This window comes from Aricia agestis, chromosome 11 (assembly GCF_905147365.1).
Source record: "Aricia agestis chromosome 11, ilAriAges1.1, whole genome shotgun sequence".
Taxonomy (NCBI): Eukaryota; Metazoa; Arthropoda; class Insecta; order Lepidoptera; family Lycaenidae; genus Aricia; species Aricia agestis.
In genome coordinates, this window is record NC_056416.1 from 1,422,652 (window position 1) to 1,443,594 (window position 20,943).

The 20,943-nt window shown below is 38.3% G+C and overlaps 1 protein-coding gene across 4 annotated transcripts in view; it reads right to left on the bottom strand.

Annotated features, from left to right (window-relative positions):
* Window positions 1-481: 481 nt before the first annotated feature.
* The window catches only part of LOC121732144 (integrin alpha-PS2), a 99,901-nt gene continuing 79,439 nt past the window's right edge, over window positions 482-20,943 (bottom strand). For 2 of the 4 annotated variants that reach the window (XM_042121966.1, XM_042121965.1), the window contains 21 exons: window positions 19,881-19,942; window positions 12,647-12,695; window positions 12,427-12,483; window positions 10,795-10,970; window positions 10,492-10,698; window positions 10,273-10,372; window positions 9,921-10,155; window positions 9,615-9,781; window positions 8,919-9,064; window positions 8,427-8,620; window positions 7,805-8,051; window positions 7,245-7,402; window positions 6,527-6,702; window positions 5,623-5,757; window positions 5,098-5,166; window positions 4,184-4,820; window positions 3,476-3,927; window positions 3,185-3,267; window positions 2,784-2,930; window positions 2,284-2,508; window positions 482-1,866 (listed from right to left, as the gene is read on the bottom strand). In XM_042121966.1, coding sequence (XP_041977900.1) covers window positions 1,789-1,866; window positions 2,284-2,508; window positions 2,784-2,930; window positions 3,185-3,267; window positions 3,476-3,927; window positions 4,184-4,820; window positions 5,098-5,166; window positions 5,623-5,757; window positions 6,527-6,702; window positions 7,245-7,402; window positions 7,805-8,051; window positions 8,427-8,620; window positions 8,919-9,064; window positions 9,615-9,781; window positions 9,921-10,155; window positions 10,273-10,372; window positions 10,492-10,698; window positions 10,795-10,970; window positions 12,427-12,483; window positions 12,647-12,695; window positions 19,881-19,942 — 3,800 coding nt within the window. In that variant the 3' untranslated portion in view covers window positions 482-1,788. The remainder of the gene's footprint in view (window positions 1,867-2,283; window positions 2,509-2,783; window positions 2,931-3,184; window positions 3,268-3,475; window positions 3,928-4,183; window positions 4,821-5,097; window positions 5,167-5,622; window positions 5,758-6,526; window positions 6,703-7,244; window positions 7,403-7,804; window positions 8,052-8,426; window positions 8,621-8,918; window positions 9,065-9,614; window positions 9,782-9,920; window positions 10,156-10,272; window positions 10,373-10,491; window positions 10,699-10,794; window positions 10,971-12,426; window positions 12,484-12,646; window positions 12,696-19,880; window positions 19,943-20,943) is intronic. The other 2 variants (XM_042121968.1, XM_042121967.1) reach the window with 1 other exon arrangement.

Here is a 20,943-nt window from a genome sequence, read left to right on the forward strand (position 1 = left end):
AAAGTATCAAAAAAATAATATATACAAGCATATTTCACTCTTTTAATCCATGTCAGATTTTAAAATATATACAGGCTGGTAACAAAATGTTTTTTTTTGATAATTATTTCATTTGTTTAATTTTTTAAGGCACATTTATAAAAACAAAAAATTAAAAAGTTTTGTTATAAAATTTACGGCACAACCTTTAGGATTAAAAAAAAACTATTTACTGAAAATTTTCAAATCCGACATAGAAAAGGTTTTATATATTCTTAAACTTATTAAGTACTTACAAAAACTATTCACACATCGATTTATTATGAGATATAAAGAATTTAAATCGATATTTACATTAATGACTGGCAGTTAAGAAGGCACACGTTCACGATTTAGATATGTTACATATTATTATTCAATTATTTTGAAAAGAAAAAAGAAATGTTACTTAACAAGTTATAGTTTGTTTTTTGTTAATTCTAAAAATGTTCCGATTTTTTTGTATCCGTTAAAAATAATTAGCTGCTTTTGCTTTTATTTACGCTAGCACTCTACTTTAAGGCATCTTCTTTTCTCGCTTACTCTAAACTATAAGCACATCTTATGTACTATTTTATTGTATAATGTGCAAGCTACATTTTTTAAATTTTTGTAATGTAAGGATTCATCTAATAGTCTTTTGGTAATAAACGTAATGAGGTATAAGATATTATAAAAATTCATTAAAAAATTTGGAGAACATTGTAAAAAATAATTGACTCATATTTTATTAACTTAGCATCAATAAAAATGTGCTCTTGCATAGATACTACAATTTTCCCTGCCTAATATCATAATACTTTTAATATTTATTGTAATCATTTCAAAAGTTTTCTAAAAATTACATTTAAAATTTATCTACTATGCACGAAGCCTAATTTTTGTATAATAAGGCACTACTTTTTAGACATTTATATGCGATTTTTGCACCAAATATTGCTTACGTTATTGTGCTAAGCGAGGTTGTGCCTCCTAATTAATAGTTAAGCCACCTAAAATTCCTAGCTACTTAGTTAAATGTTCAATGATAAAATACTTTCTCTGTATTACACACTCCTTCAATTCACACAGTACCTATCACACTCCCAAATCTTTTCGTTTTGGTCGAGACATCATTTTCCATAACCGTGACTAGTTAAATTATATAAATAAAATAATTTTGAAACATTTTTTCTAGAAAAAAAATGTACAAAAGTCGCTTTTGCCAAATCTCATGAGGGTCGCTAGTTACAACAGTTATGTACAAGAGATTGCGATCGCTTACGTCTAAATATCAATTCATTAGTAATATCAGTAACCTACTACAAAAATAATACTAGGGCGTAAAACACATCACCCTATATCTTAATTTTTTACCGCGTGAAATGTACAAAATAAGATGGAAAAAATTTAGCTAACTACAACATGGTCGCTTCTGCCGCCACATTTTTATAGTCCGAGAGTCTGTACGATATTATTATATATTTGTCAAATACTTTTGAAGGCCCTTATTGTTTTGTACAAGACTTGAAGCTGTACAATTAAAAACATAATAAATTATGTCCATCCATTGTAAATAGCCCCAATCCGCGTACCAAAAACGCTTGACTCTAAAAACTAATAGCGGTTGAAGCTGCTAGAATCGCGGCTGGTGACGTCACTAGCGGCGTCCGTGGAGCTGTCCGACACGTCGGACGTGCCGGACGCTCGCCGTGACGTGCCGGACGCACGTCGTGACGTGCCGGACGTGCCGGGCGTGTCGGAGGCGACGCCAAGATCAGTGGTCGGGTATCAGAGATGTTCGTCGCGTCCGTTCAGCGGCTGCCGCTCCGTGTGGTCGGAGGGACGGTTGCGCTTGAAGAAGCCGCACTGAAATAGAATATGAGCGTTTAGAGCATGATTGTAAAGCCGGGAATCCAATTGGTAACATTCGCGCAACACCGTCCAAACAAACACAAGACAAGGACAAAGTTGGCACAGCAGCGCGACGTTGTCAGCTCGAACGCAAAAAATTGCTTTTTGGCAAAATGTTTCCATTTAAATTTTGACAAGTGGAGTCATGCTTCTTTGCAATCAATTATGCTGATTGCACATTGGTCTGCACCGTACACGCCGCACGCCCGCATTAGAATTCGTTGTATGAAATGACACCACGAAATACGGTGCGTACGGCGCAGGCAAATAAGCGATCACCTTTAATCTGAACATGGTTTTACATTGGTGATTCATACTCTTTTAAACAAGACTAAACTTTACACACAAGTTAATGTGCAAAAATCTTCTCACCTTGTACAACGCGAATATAAGCAGCAGCAGGACTAGCGCACCAACAATCGCTGCTAGTATGATCACCCAGAGCGGTATTGTCCCCGTGCCGAGGGCTTCAAGCTGCGGCGTGAGTACCGTCGTCGCTTCGGCCGTCTTCCACGCACCGCGCTGCGTCCCCCGCGCGAGACGTGTTACGCGCGCCGCGGCTAGTGATGATAGCTTGACGGACCGGGAACCGGACATCTGGAATTTTTTATACATAGAGAATAGGAGACAGAAAACAAATGAACAAATGGTTTGCGTGATGGAAAGCCGTCTGGATACTGAAAAAATAGTCGCTAATACGTATCCAGATGATATTATTATTAGAACAGTTGAAAACATTGGATGGACGCAATCGGCCAAGATACCAAATATTTATATGCCGTTTGAGTTTTTATACCATTTTGCTGTTTAATGGAATCATGTAAATGCAAAATCGGGGTGTTGGATTTGCGCCAGCAGAATCATAGTCTTACATCGTTCAGCACGGTGGTGTTGATCCTGGAGCGCAGCGCCAGCCACACCTCCTGGCCCTTCGCAAGGCGGCCGGTGCGGCAGCGCACCACCTCGCACTTGTACTTCTCCTCGCATTTCAGCAGGATCTCCTTCAGTTGAGGGTCCACCTGGAATTATGAACCAATATCAATTGCTGTTGTCTCTCGGACTAAAATGATATGTGTATTCTCCACTGCTTAAATACTACATGCGTAGATTACAATTATGCCGTTAACAGAAGCTACACGTACCTACATACGACATTTTCGGCCTAATCAAGTGGAATAAACTGGTCGAAGGTCTGATAACCACCGTGTAGTAAGGTTAGGTCTACCCATTAGGCCACTGGATGATCTTAGTAAAAAAAAAAGCAAAAACTTACTTCATCTTGGCGACGCCTTCTGGTGCTCTCCCGTCTCTGCTCGGAGCCGTAGCTGCTGCCGGACTGCGAATGACTTGAGTGACCTGAAAACAATCATTCCTTAGTAAATATTCGATACAAAACAGTTGTTTACATCAAAAGTATTCATTTATTTAAGTTTATGATGTAAAGAATATATTATCTCTTTCAAGATAACATAGGGATGTGTATCCTTTCCCTTAGCTATCTGAAGTTCTTTTCAACGTTTTTTACTTTAATAGTATATGATACCTATATGTAAATAAGGCGTACCTGATCGTGACGAATACGAGTATCCTCCACTAGTGCCGTAGGTGGATCCACTCTGGTAACCACCCTGGTAGCCACCCTGATATGCTGCACCACCCTGCTGTGATGCTCCACCCTGATATGCCGCTCCACCCTGATAGGCGGCACCACCCTGGTATGCTGCTCCCTGTTGGTAACCCTGCCTGCTTCCTTGGGCTCTAGCGCCACCTTGGCTATTGGTAACATCAGCGATGCCATATCTGAACTCATTGTTGGCATTTGAAGCCGCGAATGTTCCGAAACCTTCGAGCTTGTCCTCCTCCTCATCACCAACGACTGTGACGCTGGGGCTGCCTGAGCCGCGGTAGGTGGATGACACGGCATTCATCAGATCCGAATTGACGGTTTCCGTGGTTGCCCAGGATCCGTGAACGAAGCCACCAGCATTCTGATTGCCATTCCTTTGGTTGTTGTACCTGAAAATGTAATTATTTTGGTAACGTACAAATCTATTTGAGCTGTGTCAAAGCTTGATTTATGGCTTTAATACAATGGCTATAAATGTTTAAAATAATGTGTCGTTTATAGTCCAGATTCATTTCATGCATAAAAAAATATGTTTAAGGTTGTCTGTAAGAAACCGCTTTCAGCGGTAAGACTGTAATTTAGTTTCTAATTTTTGTACAAATAAAGCATTTTCTATCTATCTATCTATGTTTTATAAAACCTTACCTATTAAACGAGCTGCCAGCTTCCCCCTCGTGTCCCAAAGATCCATACTCGGTGCTGGTCTCGGTCTGCGATATGATGTTGTGGTTCTCATCATACAGGATAGTCCTGTTCTTAACCCTCACCAACTGTCCATCACGGTTGTAACCACCAACATCTACGTGACCACCCTGAATGTTTATATTCTGGTTGTAAGTCTGATCTTGACTGCCTTGGCTATAGCCTCCTTGGTTTTGGGCGTGTCCGTAACCACTTTGGCTTCCTTCGTTGTGTCCATAACCACTCTGGCTGTAGGTTCCCTGGCGGTTGGAGTTCTGGACGGCTGCAGCGAGCTGGCGCCTGATAGCCTCCTGTTCTTCCACGCTTAGCCCTTCGTTACCGCTAGACCAGGTACGGTTGTATCTGTAGCTTCCACCGCCTACTTGGTCATTGCCGTATGTTACTCCTGAGGTGCTGCCTTGCCCGTATTGCCCGCTTCCTTGGCTTCCATATTGCCTGCTACCCTGGCTGCCATATTGTCCGCCTGCTGCGTAGTTCTCCTGTCTTCCAGCCTGATTGCGGTTATAGTTACCACTGGACTGGCTGCTAGACTGAGTGCGGATGATTTTACCATCGCTCGTGTACTGCTCTTCCCAATAGTCTGAAATGAATTAATTTGGCGAAAAATTAAAAACACACTCTTTTTATAGAGGTGGTAACCTAAAATTTTAATTAAATAAAAAAGTATGTAATAACATTGACAAGATTCGTTCATAATAATAAATTAGACGGAATCTTTGTGGTTAGGTGAGGCTACATGGTTTTATCAAAGATGGCTGCACAAAAACATATTTTGCTTACTTCAGAAGTTACATTGTTCAGCGTCGTTTTACGCAACGGTTGATCCGATGTTTCCACCGATAAGTAGTGTAACTTACTTTGTCCGTAGTATCCACCAGTGCCTCCGCTGAGTTGAGCTGCGGTGTACATTTCGCTGCTTGCCATGGCTGGAAAAAGTAATGCCTTAGTAAACAGAGACTTTGGTGAGCAATTAGGTACTCTCCGGTCTGGTAATTAAATCTTTCCGGTTTCCGGTAATTAGTATTAAATCCGGTCGCGAATTACAAAGAAATTGAACCTAGACCTACCGTCCGTTTCAGTCACATGCACATGAAAATATATATGTATAGGTAGTCTGTTTCTTTTGTTTTTCTTTCTTTTCTTTTCCATGACCAACTTTTTATATGCCTATCCGATGCATGGATCAGTGCTGGTCCGAAGACGACGGAATTTAATAGAAGTAAAGGTGATTAGAGTTTTTTAATATGAATTGCCCCACTGACCTGATCCTGCATGCGTCGGATGAGTATATAAAAAGTTGACAAGCTCTACTAATTTTATGATTCTTAAAACTCGATAAAATCATCAAAATCAAAGGTTGCTACTAGGTTTTCAACGCTTACCTTCCTTTTCCTTAGCCAGCAGGAACCCGTACGGGTTCTGCACGAACAGGTTCTGCGGGTTGACGTGTCGCGCGAAGTCGCAGGTCACGTCGCCCGCCCACTGCGGCTGAACTACCATGTACATCAGATTCTCGCCTGGAAACAGTAGAAGAAAAGAAGATAGTTAGCTATTGTCGGAATACACAAAGCATTAACAAATTATCGTTATTATCGTATAATATAAATCCCCTACTCGAAACTAGATGGCGCTAGGTGGTACATGCTCGAGCCTCCTAGAAAGTTCCCATACTTGTTTACTTGTTTACGTGAATCGGGAACTTTCTGGAATTCGTCTCGCCATATAAAAACCCGCAGGTAGACGGCCCGTCAGTTCAGTTCGTTTCGAGCTATCATCAAGGCGACTTCGGAGTGAACAACAAGTGATCAATAGTGAGTGAACCAGTGAAACCTGCGACTTGGCTACGACCTAGGACAGGGATAGTGCTTAGTGTTTTGGACTTAGTGCTAAGTGTTGTGACCTAGTGTGTGCTTGTGTGACTTGGACTTAGTGAATAAAGTCTTCAAGAGAGTCAGCAGGTATTTCTCTCCAAATCCTTGAACCCTAGCACGTAACATTATCATATATCTAGTCAATCTGCACGATAAATTATCGATAGCATTCAAGCAGCTTATTGTACCATCAGAGAAGTTGATTCATAGGCGGATGGTGGACCTATGTAATTCGGTCTTGTTATGTCAAACCCAGCCGACAGATTATGACCAATTTTAAGCCAACAAAATGACATAGGTGTCAATATAACTGCCTAGGAATCAATTTCCTCGATGGTACATACCGCTGAGATTCTTAAGTCAAGGTACTCCTTAGTTCTGTCTACTCCACCATGAAGTCTCTGATAGTACGTACCGCTGAGTGTCTGGTATGGCCACATGATGTATATCTCGGCCTCGTCGACGGCGAAGGGTCCCTCGTTCTTGAGGTTGTACTTGTGGACGAGCTGCGGGCCGAGCCGCGCGTCGTCCGCCGCGCTCTCCGGCGTGAACTGAGACAGGTTGTAGTGGAGCTCCGGCGGGTCGGAGATCCTGGAAGAGACGTGTGTTAATATATAGTGACTTATGTAATATATTCTGAAAAAAAAATACGTATCATGTGCTATCGCTGGGAGCCGTAAATAAGTTTCGAAGTATTGTGTCGTTCATTTTGTTACTGCAATTATTGCCCATGAGTTATTTTCAATACAAACCGCCTCAGCAAGCAAAAAACACTGTAGGTATATTAGTATATTATGTATTATCTGATCTCTGATATTACGTTCGCTCTTACCTAGCACCATTGGATACAGGCAATAAGGACGTCAATGGTTGTAGGTATGTTACAGGTATTCTTCTAGTTTTTCCCATTCATGACAATAGAGAACTTCATAGGTAGATCGTGAATGGTTTTGACTTATTATACCAATCAACATTCAATATTCAATTCAATTCAATAACGTTGAATAACATTGATTGAATTGAAGGTTAGTTATTTTTCTATGAATCAAATTCTCTGGCAGTCCATTATTATTGACAGACGTAACAGAACAAACTAGCATAAGTAGACCAACAGCCCATATCTCCATACTTACGGTATAACGTTGATCTCGGCCTTGATGACGACGCCGATGGCGAGGTGCTTGGTGTTGTCGTAGGTGGTGCCCTGCTCGGGGTTGGTAGAGTTGCTCTCCATGTCAAACTCCAGCGCCGTCACCCGGGAATCCACTTCTAGGATCACGCGGAATTCCACCTGAAAATTGGTATTACAAATTTCAGGTTTTTTTTTCAAAAAAATAAGCTTGATAATATGCGAAATTCCCAAAGAATATGGATCTAAATTTTAGATCTTTCTATGTCAGATTAATATAGCCTTATGTAGCCTTAAGGCAGAAAGACGAAAACACGAGCAGAGTTTTCTATGAACAATTCGGGGCTTCCCTACATCGAACACATTGTCCCAAAAATCTGTCTACGTGCTTCTCTGTGGCTTTAAATGCCATTTTAGAGCTCATCAAAGTTCATCTAATTCAAAACCTACTCGATGCATCAAATGTTAATTCTTCTTTATAACGCTTAATATCTATCTATTTGATAGAAAAATATATTTTAATTTACCCGCATAGTTTTTCAAGTAGGAAAAGAGACTGCTTACGCTTTGTCCAGTAGCCAGCGGGTTTCCAAGGTCACACTTCAGCGTAGTATTCCCATCAGTATGCTTGGTCTTGATGGAGCAGTATATGGGTGTGTCGCCCTTGTCCAGCCGCTCCATCTTGGTGTAGGTAACACCAGCTGGCAGCTGCAGGTAGTAGGCGGCCTCGAAGGCGTCTTCAGCAGAGTTCTCCACTTTGACGTCAATGTGGACGTTCTCACCAGAGCCGAGGAGGTAGTTGACTGTTGGGCTGTAATGAGATGTTGACTGCTGTTTAGAATTATTTATGTGGCTTAGGGCCAACCCACACGTACCACAACCACACCACGTCGCAACGACGAAATGCCGTCAAGCAGTGGTTACGTGTGAATGGTGTCGCTGCAGGTTTTTGTAGTGCCGTTACCACCGACAAAATGTCGACGTGGTTGCTTTGGCGCCAGTAGTTGCGATGTAGTTACGTACGAAAGTCAATAAAACGGAGGGGGGGTTACCTGACATTTAAGAATCATCACCCGATTATGTCAAAAGAAAGGGTAAAGAATTTGCTGTGTAGGTATATTTGATCAATTTTAGACTAGCAGGTCTTTTGATTATTGTCAGTAAGTACAGTGAAAGCAAAACTTACGTGGTAACAAACATCTTCAAGTCGGGTATACAGACGTTGTCAGGTCCGCAGTTCTTCTGTATATTGAGGGCATCGCTGTGGTCGGCTCGACGGGTCTGGTCCAAAACCGGCGGCACTGCGGAGCCAGCTGGTTGGGCGACTAGATCGTACGTCATCTTCACCTCGATAGGGGTGAGCTTGTCGCGAATGTCCTCCTGAAATGATTGTGGTTGGGAATTATTATATATACTGTTAATGAAAAATGGGGCATTGAGGAATGAAAAAACATAAAAAAGTAGTAGTATCTTTGTAGATTTAGGCAAAATTAAGAAAACACAATCTCTTTCAAGAAAAAAATCAGATTTATGATAATATATTCCCAAAGACTTTACATCTTGTGTTTGTTTGACTGAGTGTTTATTTTTTTAAATTATCATGTTACCTCTCTCGTGAAAGAGAAGGCATGATATTTTCAAATAATATAATATTTGGCAGTAAAAATGCCCAACTTACGTCAAGATACACCATAACGTCTTTGCACTCCTGTTGACCCTGGGTGAGCAGGATGTGGGTCTTATAAATGGTCTCCCTTGTCTCCATGAGGAACAAGCGTTTCCTGGTCTTCTGTCTTGAGTCCAGGTCGAGTGTCACTTCGAAGTCTATAAGATAGTGATGATTAGTTTTGGCTGGTCGAATAAGGTTGTGGGAACATTGAAGACGAATGGTTGGGTAACATCTAGTGCGATGATGGTTGTAATGGAGTGGTTTTATTTACAGATTTTGATGTTCATAATTTCATTATTGCTTGAAAAATTTGCTTTTCAATGCTTTGTATATTCTAGTTATTCCAAAGTATTAGATAAGTTATGAAAAATTGCAATAATGAAAACATGATTTCTACCAATTGTTGCTACTCCAGCCACTCACCGAAATAGCAAATATATCCCTCCGCTTGGAAAAAAGAAAATTTACTTTCGACACATAATTTTCACAATTTACATGCCAATAATTGTGCAACAAGATATCGTAAAGCAACCGTAAAAATAACTTAAGTATAACTTATAAAGACTCCGACCGCAACGACGACACCATAACAAAAATAACCAATCAAATAAATATGGCCACTGTTTCTGCGGCTCGTCGTAAGATAAATGGCTTCTCCAGAAAAGAAATTGGTTTTAAATTGAAAACTGAAGAAAATGAACTTACTAATCTGCTGGTCGACGTTGACGCCGTCGTACGTGAGACAGAACATGAGCTGTGCGCAGGCAACAGCGGTGCCGTTGTTGAGTTGACAGCGCCGATCTGTGAGTGAGATGAGCTTGCTCTCCCCCATGAACCGTACCTCCGCCATCACTTTTACTACGGGACGGGCTCTGAAATTAAAAAATTAATAGGTTTTTAATGACCAGAAATCATAATATTTAATGAAAGAGAAGAAAAAATGTTTTCAGAAACGATTAACTTCCCAGAACGACGAAAGGAGTAAAGAGACTCTATAAAATAGATACTCACTTCAAAAATACAACGCTATCAGACTTGTACGCTCCAACGACCAAGTCAGTGTAGTTGTTTCTGTCCAGGTCAATTCCACCGGAGAGGGAAAACCCGAAGGTGGAGAGAGTGGGGCTGATCTCCTCAGCGGTGATGGCTTGGGAGTACTTCTCGCCGATACCCCGCTCGCTGCCGTGGTAGATGTACACCACGCCCTGGCCGTTAATGCCTCCGTATGGAGCACCTACGGCTATGTCTGCAAGAAGATGTAAGCGTACGTGAAAACGCGTGCAAAATAATAGCAGAAATTAAATAGAAATAGAAGTGCAGACTATTAAGAGCGATGACGAAAGAATCTAATGACATATTTTACCTCCAAATCCATCGTAGTTGATATCTCCAAGTGAGGTCACAGCCAAACCAAATCTACCTCGAGATATTTCTCCTGTTCGAGCGTGGCTCTTAGCATAGGCCTGAAAATATTACATTTTAACAAATTAATGGCCATTACATTTCTGGAATAATATATTTCCATACAGAAGTTCGTAGATTACTTCAAAGTTTTCATATTATTTATTCATTTATGACTTACTCGGTTCCTTCCTTGGTAGATAACGTAAACTCTGCCATGTTCGTATCCATTCTCTTTCGGGTTGGTGAACATTGGAGCACCGACAATGATATCATCAGCACCATCACCGTCAATATCTCCACTGGCCAGACTATAGCCGAAGTAAGCGCCAATTTGAGAGCCAGTAATGTTTATGATATTGTTTAGTTCCCATGTATAAAGTACCACCTACAAGACAAGCACAAATTTTAAACTGTTCATTTCCAGTGTTGAGGCTACACGTCACTTTTAAGTAAAATTCTTTAACACTATAGGAATACTTACCAGTCCCTTCAAATCATTTCCTCTGGGAACGCCAACGGCGACTCCCTGGATGCCTTGGCCGGCGAAATCTCCAACAGTCACGGAGTATCCCATGTACGAGTCATCAAACTTGGGACTCGCTTCAGGAGTCGCGATCAAAACGGGCTTATTGTTTATCGTTTGGACCTTAAGTTGACCTAAAACACAAGTAAAACCAAATGAATAATGAACCAGACGGAGGGATGGCAATGGATGATAAGCTTAGAATGTTCAGAGATGTGGTATGTAAAGACATCTTTGCGAAAGATTCGACATCTTGAATGGAAATAACATCTCAAAATAGAAAAGTGGAATCTTTTATGAAAACTGTGTCTACTATCAATTAGGAACATTCAGTTAAAGATACACAAACTTACTAATGTTAATAAACAACTTGAATACTTGTTAGCAGACACAGGTAAATCAGCAGAAATTGTACAATGTGTAGATCGATGATTGAATAGTCTTAAGCGAATGAATCAGCAAAAACTTTTTGCTTGCAGTTCGCATGATTGCTGGGTTTGAAGTAATACTTATTATTAAAAATCCACCAAATCGCAGCGTCCATATTAAAAGCCAATAGGGTGAATATTTTTATAAATTAGTTTAAGCGATGGGCGTTTCAGTTGGAAGCATTTAGAGTACCCCGGACTCTCCGCCTGTGAGGTATTAGGGGGACTGTCACCTTCCTACGAGGGTTGTTATTAGCTGTGCCTACATCACGGGAGTAAGCTTAAACGATAATTTCCTTTTTATTGATTTTAAAAGATTTAATACTTTTTTAAAGATTATATTGTCCTCTTTTTTGCTATTTTACCTACATCTTTAGATCTTTATTCTATTTATTTTTATTTCAACAATCCCTATCCTCTTTTTTCATCAATCTTCTGACTTTTATGTAATATAATTATTGTTAAATTTGAGTTTTAATTACTGTCTTTTGTTTACTATGTTAATCGTCCAACATCGAAAGGAAACATGAAGAAGAATGAATCGTCCGTGCATCCATCTAGTTGTCTACAGGATGGTATGGAAGACAATATCGACGTGACATGGAAAGCTAATGGTTCTGATCATCCATACCGATCAGCGTCACCACTAACACCAGTATGGACGATAGAATAGAACAATATTTTATATTCTTTTGTAATATCGAGTATATTCTTGAATTGTTGAAGGAATTTTAAGTAACTGCAGTAGTTTTCCCAAGAGAGACGATTCTTATCTTGCTGCATCAAGTAAGGCTGCTGTTTATACAATGTGTCTTCTGACACGACTTATCCTTTCTCGGTAAAAATGTATCTAATTGAATATTCTTACCTATCTGCTTAAGTTTCATCAACTATCTGCTAGATTTTGCTAATTTTATTTGGATGATATCATTACAAAAACCTAATAAAATCTGGTGATAAAGATTTTTCCTTGCAGGTTAGTTTCAGATGGCTTACGTCTCCCCTTATCTGAATCCCATTATCGATAATTTATTTCTCTAGTTTGAATTTCAAGAATAATACTCGATATAACAAAAGTTAGTAAGTGATGCAAGGCTGGGATTATGTTGGTAAGCGTCTCGCTATGTTATTCGGTTAAGGACGTGGTCAACGCCTGTTTTACCTTCCTTCGGCATATAGTAGTCGAACCTGGCGCTAGTGTCTACAGATATCGTGCGCCCTGTGGATTGTCAACAGTCACTTACTCTGTGGTCACGAATATAACAACAACAATACGACCAAGGTCATCAAAAATCGTCGTTTTTCTGTACGAAAAATGACGATTCTTTAAATAGAACCTTGCTTTTGCTTTAAAATTAACTGCAATAAGATTATGATTATACCTTGCCAATAGAAGCTTCCGGGGGCACCCATGAACAATCTCTGTCCATCCTGAAACAAAAATAATAATAAGAATACTTTTAAATACTTTACAGTCAACTACATCAGCTTGGGTCAACTCTTTCAGAATTTTGGGCTTGCTTGTTCTAAGTTCATGTAAATTATAGAGAAGGAGTGATTTTAGCCCGGGAGTAGTAAATTTCTTTTTGTTACTTTGTCCGCGTAAACACAATACAGACACGAAGATCCAGAATCTGTCCCTCGGCACTTTTAACATAAGCACAATATGCAGCAGTCACACTGACCCCAGTATTAATGTCGTTTATATCTGGTAACAGCCTGCACTAGATGTAACAATATATCGATAGATAACAGTAAGTGGTGTAGTGTTCACACATCAACTTGATAAGTTAATTGCTGGATCGCTGGAGAATTTTAAATGGTCGTTAACGAACTTTATACTTGATCCTAACATGTATTATAGCAGACCCTTTCCTGATAACGAAGGAACTAGACTAACATTAGACAAAATATGTAGAGTGGGACTAATGACCATTAATTATTGCAGTGTAGGTAGGTAATTGGTAAATTCTCTGATAGTATTTTGTTTTGATCGCTTTTAACAAGGCTTTGACAAGGCTCTAAAAACAAAATATTATTATGTACTCATATATAGTAATATATTATGAAGTCATAAAAAACATCCTCTCCATGATACCTCTCTAGTCTCTATTCTCTACATAACTCCTTCGTTAACCCTAAAATACCTGCCTATAATTCTCTTACAAAACTTTTTTAAGAATATTCTCACAAAGTGTATGCATAAAAAATAAGTCTGTGTGTCTGTCACACATGCCATTAGGTTATCAGACACGACGCAGGCGCCTCGTGTGAACGTCTGCCGAGCAAAAAAAATCTTATTTGTCACTTGTCAGCGTTGTATCTTTAGCTATTAAGGGACGTATTCATTTGTATAAATATTTTTTGCGGTTTAAAAATGTTGTTAAAGTATATTCGAATTTCTTTTGCGAAGTTAAGAGAATGTACAGATGTACTTTTTAAAGTTAGAGCAATTAGAGAGTTATAGTCCATGAAAACGAGATTTGCACTTAAATAGTTACGTCATATGATTTATGCGACATATTAGTTTTCTCGCTATCCAGTGACCGTACTTTAGTAGTCCTGTATTTATGAAAATTCATCGAAAATAAATCGATTCATTCGATTGTTAAATCGCAATTCGCATAAATTACAAGAACGATCGCGTCTCAAAAATATCTCAGTGACATTTGAATACGGCGAACGAAAATACTTATTTTCGGCAATACATTAAGACAAACAATGTCGAGGCATGTCGAGGAGTTGGCAGCTTAATTTAACACTTGGCGCGATCAAAGCAAGGACAATGGGATAAAGAGAAAAAAGTTAATGATCACTTATGCCAAGTTGGGTTGTGGTAATCGTTTGTCATCATATCTTGCTTTACAGATAAAACACAAACCCTCTTGACTAATAAAGATATTATTTACGTAGCATACAACAATTAAAGGATGACTGTATTTTTATTTATCTTAAGTGACTATTCTAATGTGCTAGACAGACACACAAGCAGATCTTCTATAGTATAATTCGCCAATATTTTTTATTGGTTAGGATGGAAGAACGCTAAACAAAACACAACATAATAATCCACGATCAACTTTAATCACACTGGTGCAAGTGGGCCTAAGTGTTTTTTTTTTGTGTTCAATATGGCACAGGGCCGCTCGGGCGCCCGCGGGTTGAGTAATGTCACGCCGTAAAGGGCCAGCGGCGCCCGCGCACAGTGTGGGAGGGACTTGTCATATTGAGTTGACATTTCATTTGATAATAATGTTGTTTGCATTACATTATATAACCTTATTATAATAAGGCGTTGAATAGAGGTAAAGTGATGTGACGAGTAAGGTTTAAAAAAAAGAAAGAAATAGGATGGCCACCAAGATAAAAAAAATTAATTGAAGTAGCGGCAAGTTTTTTTCAAAAAAGAGATAAAAAAAAGAACAGTAATGTAATTGCCCTAGTGAGGTAAAAAAGCTTGAAGGTTTAAAGCATTCATTCAGATATTTTATCTTCAACTATATTCTTATTGCTTCAAAATGCAGCAATAAATATTTAGATAGACGATACGACTCCTAACTTTAAGGAACAGTAAACCCATCAATAAGATATAACATCTCCCAGTGAGTAAATGTTTCAACGCCATGAGGAAACAAGACTTCGCAAGACCGTAACAGAAATACGCGTATCGATACTAAAGCGACAGTAAAATCCAAAAACAATTGGAAATACTGTACGAGCAGTAAAGCGAACAAAAGTCAGCGTTCCCATGCGGCTGAACAGCTAAACGGTTACAACTTACACCGAATAATTGCATATTCAATCTGAACATAAATATGAAGGAAGGGCCGTGATGGTACATTAGGATTGGTCGTTATGTGGCAGTGATCGTGATAAAATGAAGTATTTTAAGTCCAAAACGGCGAAAAACTGCGGAATTGTCCTACGATATGACTACTACTAGCCTGACGGAAAGAATTAAAGGGAAAACTTCTAGACAACTTATTTAAGAAATTACTGCATTGTAGTGTGCTGTATAGCCTGTATTCATTTGTTTTACATTTTATGAAATTTCATATCTACTTCTTTTGTAAGCAATTTAAAATCAATTTCACATTGCTGATCAGAGCAGAGACTGTAGGACGTAGGTACACATTAGTGATCCAAGAGGTACACGCATTTTTCCGCACCAACAATCGTAAAAGAGTCTTTTCAACTTGCGACATTGAATTTATTGGTTTTTATAAATGAATTTTAACTCGGCGGATTTGTGTACCGGCCAAAACAGCTCGCAAATCGCATGGTAATCTTATTTTTTGTTCCAATAAACAATCATTCGGACAAATCCCTAAATGTACAGCGGCCGACGCCAACGCCATTGTCTGCAAATGGCCGCCACCATGTTTGTCTCACAAAGAATGTTGGAGACGTTTCAATGACAGGGAATTTCGGTTTTGCATAGGGAAATGGCACGAAAAAAGGGGAACATCTTTTTTGACTCCACATGAGAGCAATAAATTAAGGCCGAGTAGTACGGTAATGTTTTTTGGTGTGGTTTTTTATTTTAGGCCTTCTGAGTGCCGACAGACAACGTTTGGGTGGGATCTTTAGATGTAAAAAATCGACCAAGTGCACGAAGGGTTCCGTACCGTTATAGAGCGAAAGTAGGCAAAAATTGTGATTTTGTATGGGAGCCCCCCTTAAATATTTATTTTATTTCAATATTATTATTAATTATTAAAGTACAAACATAATTAGGGATGCTGTGAAAATTTCAAGTGCCTAGCTGCAGTTGCCATTATTGATAAGGAGCAAAAAAAGCCAAAAAATTACGTTTGTTGTATCGGAGCCTCCTTTAAATATTTATTTTATTTTATGTTTTTGTTGGTCTATAGCGGTTCTTGAGATACAGCCTCGAGACAGACAATCAGACGGACAGACATCGAAGTCTCCGTAATAGGGTTCTGTTTTTACCCTTTGGGTACGGAACCCTAAAAATGTTGAGCCTGCACGTAGACTTCAACAGACTTTTTTCATTCACACATTTTATTCGTATACACATCAACCGCCTTTTTTATTTTAAAATAAAATACGAAAAAACAGAAAGAGGATAGGTATGATTACTGTCAAGTGCAGTGATGCCTGTATGTAGCATACGAACACGCAAAATCTGCAAAAAAAGTCGGCAGAGTTGTCACACGAAATTTTGCGTTGCGAACGCGCAGATCCGCAGTTTCGTGTGCAAGCCCTCTATTATTATGCACGTGCGGTCGCTAACTGTACCCGCGATAGAGCGATTGCATACTTCCCATCAGGTGTATTCAAATCAAACGTCGCCCGCAAAAGGCACTTGCCGTATACGCATAGGATTCCGAATAATTTAGCTATTTGAGACAAAAACGGGACTTACACAATGCTTGTGGATTTATGCTGCTGGCTCTTCCTGCCGTCAGCCAAGTTAAAGATTTCAATTTAAGATATTTAAATTACCTTTATATGCACTAGGTATATAGATTTAAAATATCTTATATCTTTAAACGAGCAATTCTTGTATATATTGTATATATTGTAATTGCTCGTTATACTGTTGTTATTACAATCGCTGTAGATGTAAGGCTCGTAGTACTTGAAGTGAAAAGCTTCATGTGCTGTCGACTTTACCTACCTACTTTTATCATTCATAGAAAATGAGAAAAGTATGAATTGTAGTAGGTAAAGTCAACTTGCCCCCCCCTGCGCCTTCGGCTGGCGACGCCCTTGATACCATGTCCTTTCCCGGGACTCAAATTTGCATAAATAGGTAACAGACAGACAAACACCTATTCCCATGTATTATAAAGCACATATACTACTTAATTTTTTAAATAAAAATGTGTTAGTCATAAAAATGACGGATGCATTCTACCAAAATGACTTATGCATCCGTCCTTAACTTTTACAGTTAAACAGATCTATAATAAGACGTGAGTTAAAGGATCTAGCCCTTGTGTTCGCCGAAAAAGATCGAATCTCGTTTCGCCACGTAGCTACGTCACGTCGCCCATAGATATTACGTTTAGATTTGGACGTGTTAAGTGTTTAGACATCGATATCCTGTATCTAGATAAATCAGGTAGGCAGAGGAAAGATATTCTGATATAAAGTCGCCTCGTTATACAGGTTAAAAGATCGAAAATTAGGGTAAAATGATAGAGAAAATATATACCCTACTTCGATAGAGAGTCGGTTCGTTAGCGAAGTATGTAAGATAATAGATATATAATTGTAAAGGAAACGCATGTATTTCTTCTCTATCTTCGCCGCATTAAAATTTTTATTAAATTCCGCTTTCCCAGCAAACCAAAGATTAATGCTAATGCTACTTAATTTATTCTAAACAACTTATAAGTTAACAAATCACGGGTCCGGCAACTATATACAGAGAATCGATCAGTCTGTCAGATGGTATCGAAACATCGAGTCTTACCAAATACAGACGGACATAAAATTACAAACAATCCGCGGTACTAGCTATTTTCGGAATAGAAATCGCGTACGTACATTTTTTTGTGCTGGCAACAATAAAAGTTTAATAATTCATAAGCGGCGCTGCGCCGGCGCACGTCGCATGCGCGTCACGTGCGGGTTGCCAGGATAATAGCGAAAATATCGCCATTCCCACGGGCACGTTTTTACTCTTTAGTTTTACCTGGCAATAATTTTTCGGTAAAACGTGATAGTATCGAACACGTGTAACACATAAAAAGTGTGAAACGCGACTAATTTGTAGCCATTTGTAGGCGACAAGCGACAGATAGAGAGGACCCATTAACGACCTTCCTAGTAATGAACATCTTAGACGAGGGCTATCCTTATCTTGTAGCTTGTTATTCCCGACATATTATTATGTTTTTACTATCGTGTGATATATTTATATAATTAGTCACAAGAAAATACAGCCACGACTTGCAATTTTTTAAGTCTCTCATTTCCGAAGAGAAACGAGTCTTTTTAAATTACTATATTGGCAAAGTGGGAATAATGCTGCGATCTTGTAAAGTGTGAGACAGTTTGTTTATGCTCAAACGTTATCTCTATGTCATCCAAGTAGCATTTTGGATGGGGCTTTTTGAATCTGAGTGTCAATTGTCATACATGCGTCATTCGTCAAAATATTATGACGTGTATGAGCGCTTCCATAGATGTCGTTTCAAGTGTCTTTGAAGTTGCTCCCTCACCGGGAGCATTCACTTGTAATGTAACGTTACAGAGTCCAGCATTACATCAGTGAGGGAGGAGAACCGAGCATTACAATGCGCACCTTGTAATGATACAATGTGTAATATCTTGATACAACTTGTAACGTCAATGCTACGTGACAGTAAAGTCAACTTGACTATGTAATGCTCAAAGTCGAATCTATAATGTTACATTACACGTGAATGCTCTCGGTGCTGCTGCTTTTTTGGAAATAATAATATTAGGTCCACTGTTCTGTGCATAGATTGTAGGTATCGATTAAAAGTTCATAACGAAATCTAAACCTAAATCTGAAATAATAAGAAACCATAGATTCTAGATAGCAATACTCTGTTTAGGCTAATTCTGTAATAATATTACCATATTGCGCTCTATTCTGATCCGTCGTTTAGATAAAATGGGAGGAGAGACATTCGACATGCACCTTATAGAACGAAAACTTTACATAATTTTACAATAGGGAATATAACGCAAAGGTCGGGCAGAGGGCGCTACTAGTACATACAGTAAATAATCCGACTGAAATCTGACATGTAGCATACGTCATATCAGAATATTGACCAAAAACGTTGTGAAATGTCGAAGAAAACTTTTTGTTTACGTGTGCTGCCTCTAACGTGAAAACATTGCAGTAAGATTATGTCCTTGCAGTAAGATTATGTCCTATTACCTCGATCTTGGGAGTCGCTGACTATTGATGGATATTGATGGGTTAAACACAAAATACTTTGGAAATACAACATTTTTATACATTACATAATAAACGGTTTGGTTGAGTGACCCTTTCATATAAAACATTGTACACCTCATTACGAAATTAGTTACACTACAGCGACAGTCAAGTGAAAAATGAAACATGTATATTTTCACCTCAAAAGTGGGGTAATATTCAATGAATTAAGAAGGCATTCGAAATTCAAAATTGCTGTCTTAATATTTTTTTAAGTGGCAATAATTCCGGTAGTTTGTCATTTCGCTTGACATTTCGTCCTGACACCATCGTAAGAATTAATAAGAGCAAGATGTGGTGTATAAAATATTTATGACACAGAAGGAAAATTCGTCAGTATGAGATAATACTGGGCCCACATTAAAAAGGCATGTGATTAACTTACAGAGGAAGCTAAGTTTTTGGAGCTCGAATGTCTAAAAACTATCTTGAAAATCCTCTATTACTTAAAGCATGGGCAATGCATTCTGTACAATTACCTATCTGTAATGTTATGAATTCGTAGCACTTAATTGTTTCTGCTTGGCATACTCTCGCTTTCCATGAGAGTTAAAACTCATTTTCAACTTTTTTATTTATTCAAGCTTACCAAAAAAAATATATCCGCAGAAGCCTCAAAGGCTAATTTCAGCCTTCTTCCGTACAAAAAACTCTTTTGGTGAACTTACCTTAGATACAGCTGCGGAGAAGCCAGCTTGGCACGTGCCCGTCTTACGCTGCCCGTGGCTCGCTGGAAAATAACAATCAAAATTAGCTTAGCCCGTATTTGACAAATAAGGGTCGGCTACACACAGACGACAATGATTCTACGATCTAACTAGACGGTGACCATTTATCACAGATATAAGTGGTTAACTTATTTTCTACGCTGCCAATTAACAAAGAAATAAAATACTTAATCGATTGTTAGAATAGTATTATTCAATATAAAATTCTATGCACAGAACTTTAAATAAGTAGTTGTTTACATGTACATATTTTTATAGTACCTAACTGTGTTTTAAATTTAAAATATATAAATTGTTCTGTTAATAAATAATATTATGAATGTAAATATACATACTATAACAAAATATATTTTTAGTTTAGGTTCTAACGAGGGCCTTCCAGCGGCGGCTTTAGCATTATTAAATTAGCGCCCTGGGCGAGACTTCTAAAGGCCCAGATTAAAGGGTCAAAGGTGTAAAATTAGTGTAAAATTAATGTATTAGAAGTAAAAAAATATGTTGTTACAAATAGGATACTTATAGTGTGTATAATACAATAAAAGCGAACAAATTATTATTATTATAATTTTACACACAACTACATACAATTAATCAATATAGGTGCTTCATGCACAACATAACGTGTTAAGTATACAGTGCTTGTTAAATAATACTAATAATTATTATTAGAGCTGTAGTGAAAGTAAATAATGTTAACTTTAATAGTGAGTTTTAACATGGATTATTAGGATTATTAACATTTAAATATAACGATATTTTTATATAAATGTAATACGTTTTTATTACAATTTGTTTTTGAAATTAGAATAAACGTTGTGTTGTTCTGAAATAAGAAAAACGACAATTAAAGTTTATTCTAAACTATTTTTTACTATTAATCTTAAAATATGAAAACTCTTGAAAAATATGAAAACTTGCTCGGTAATGCTTGTCAGTTGTCACAGATAAAACTCCTTCGGCTTCTCCTCTTGATGTTTGTCAAATTGTGGCACAATTAATTTTT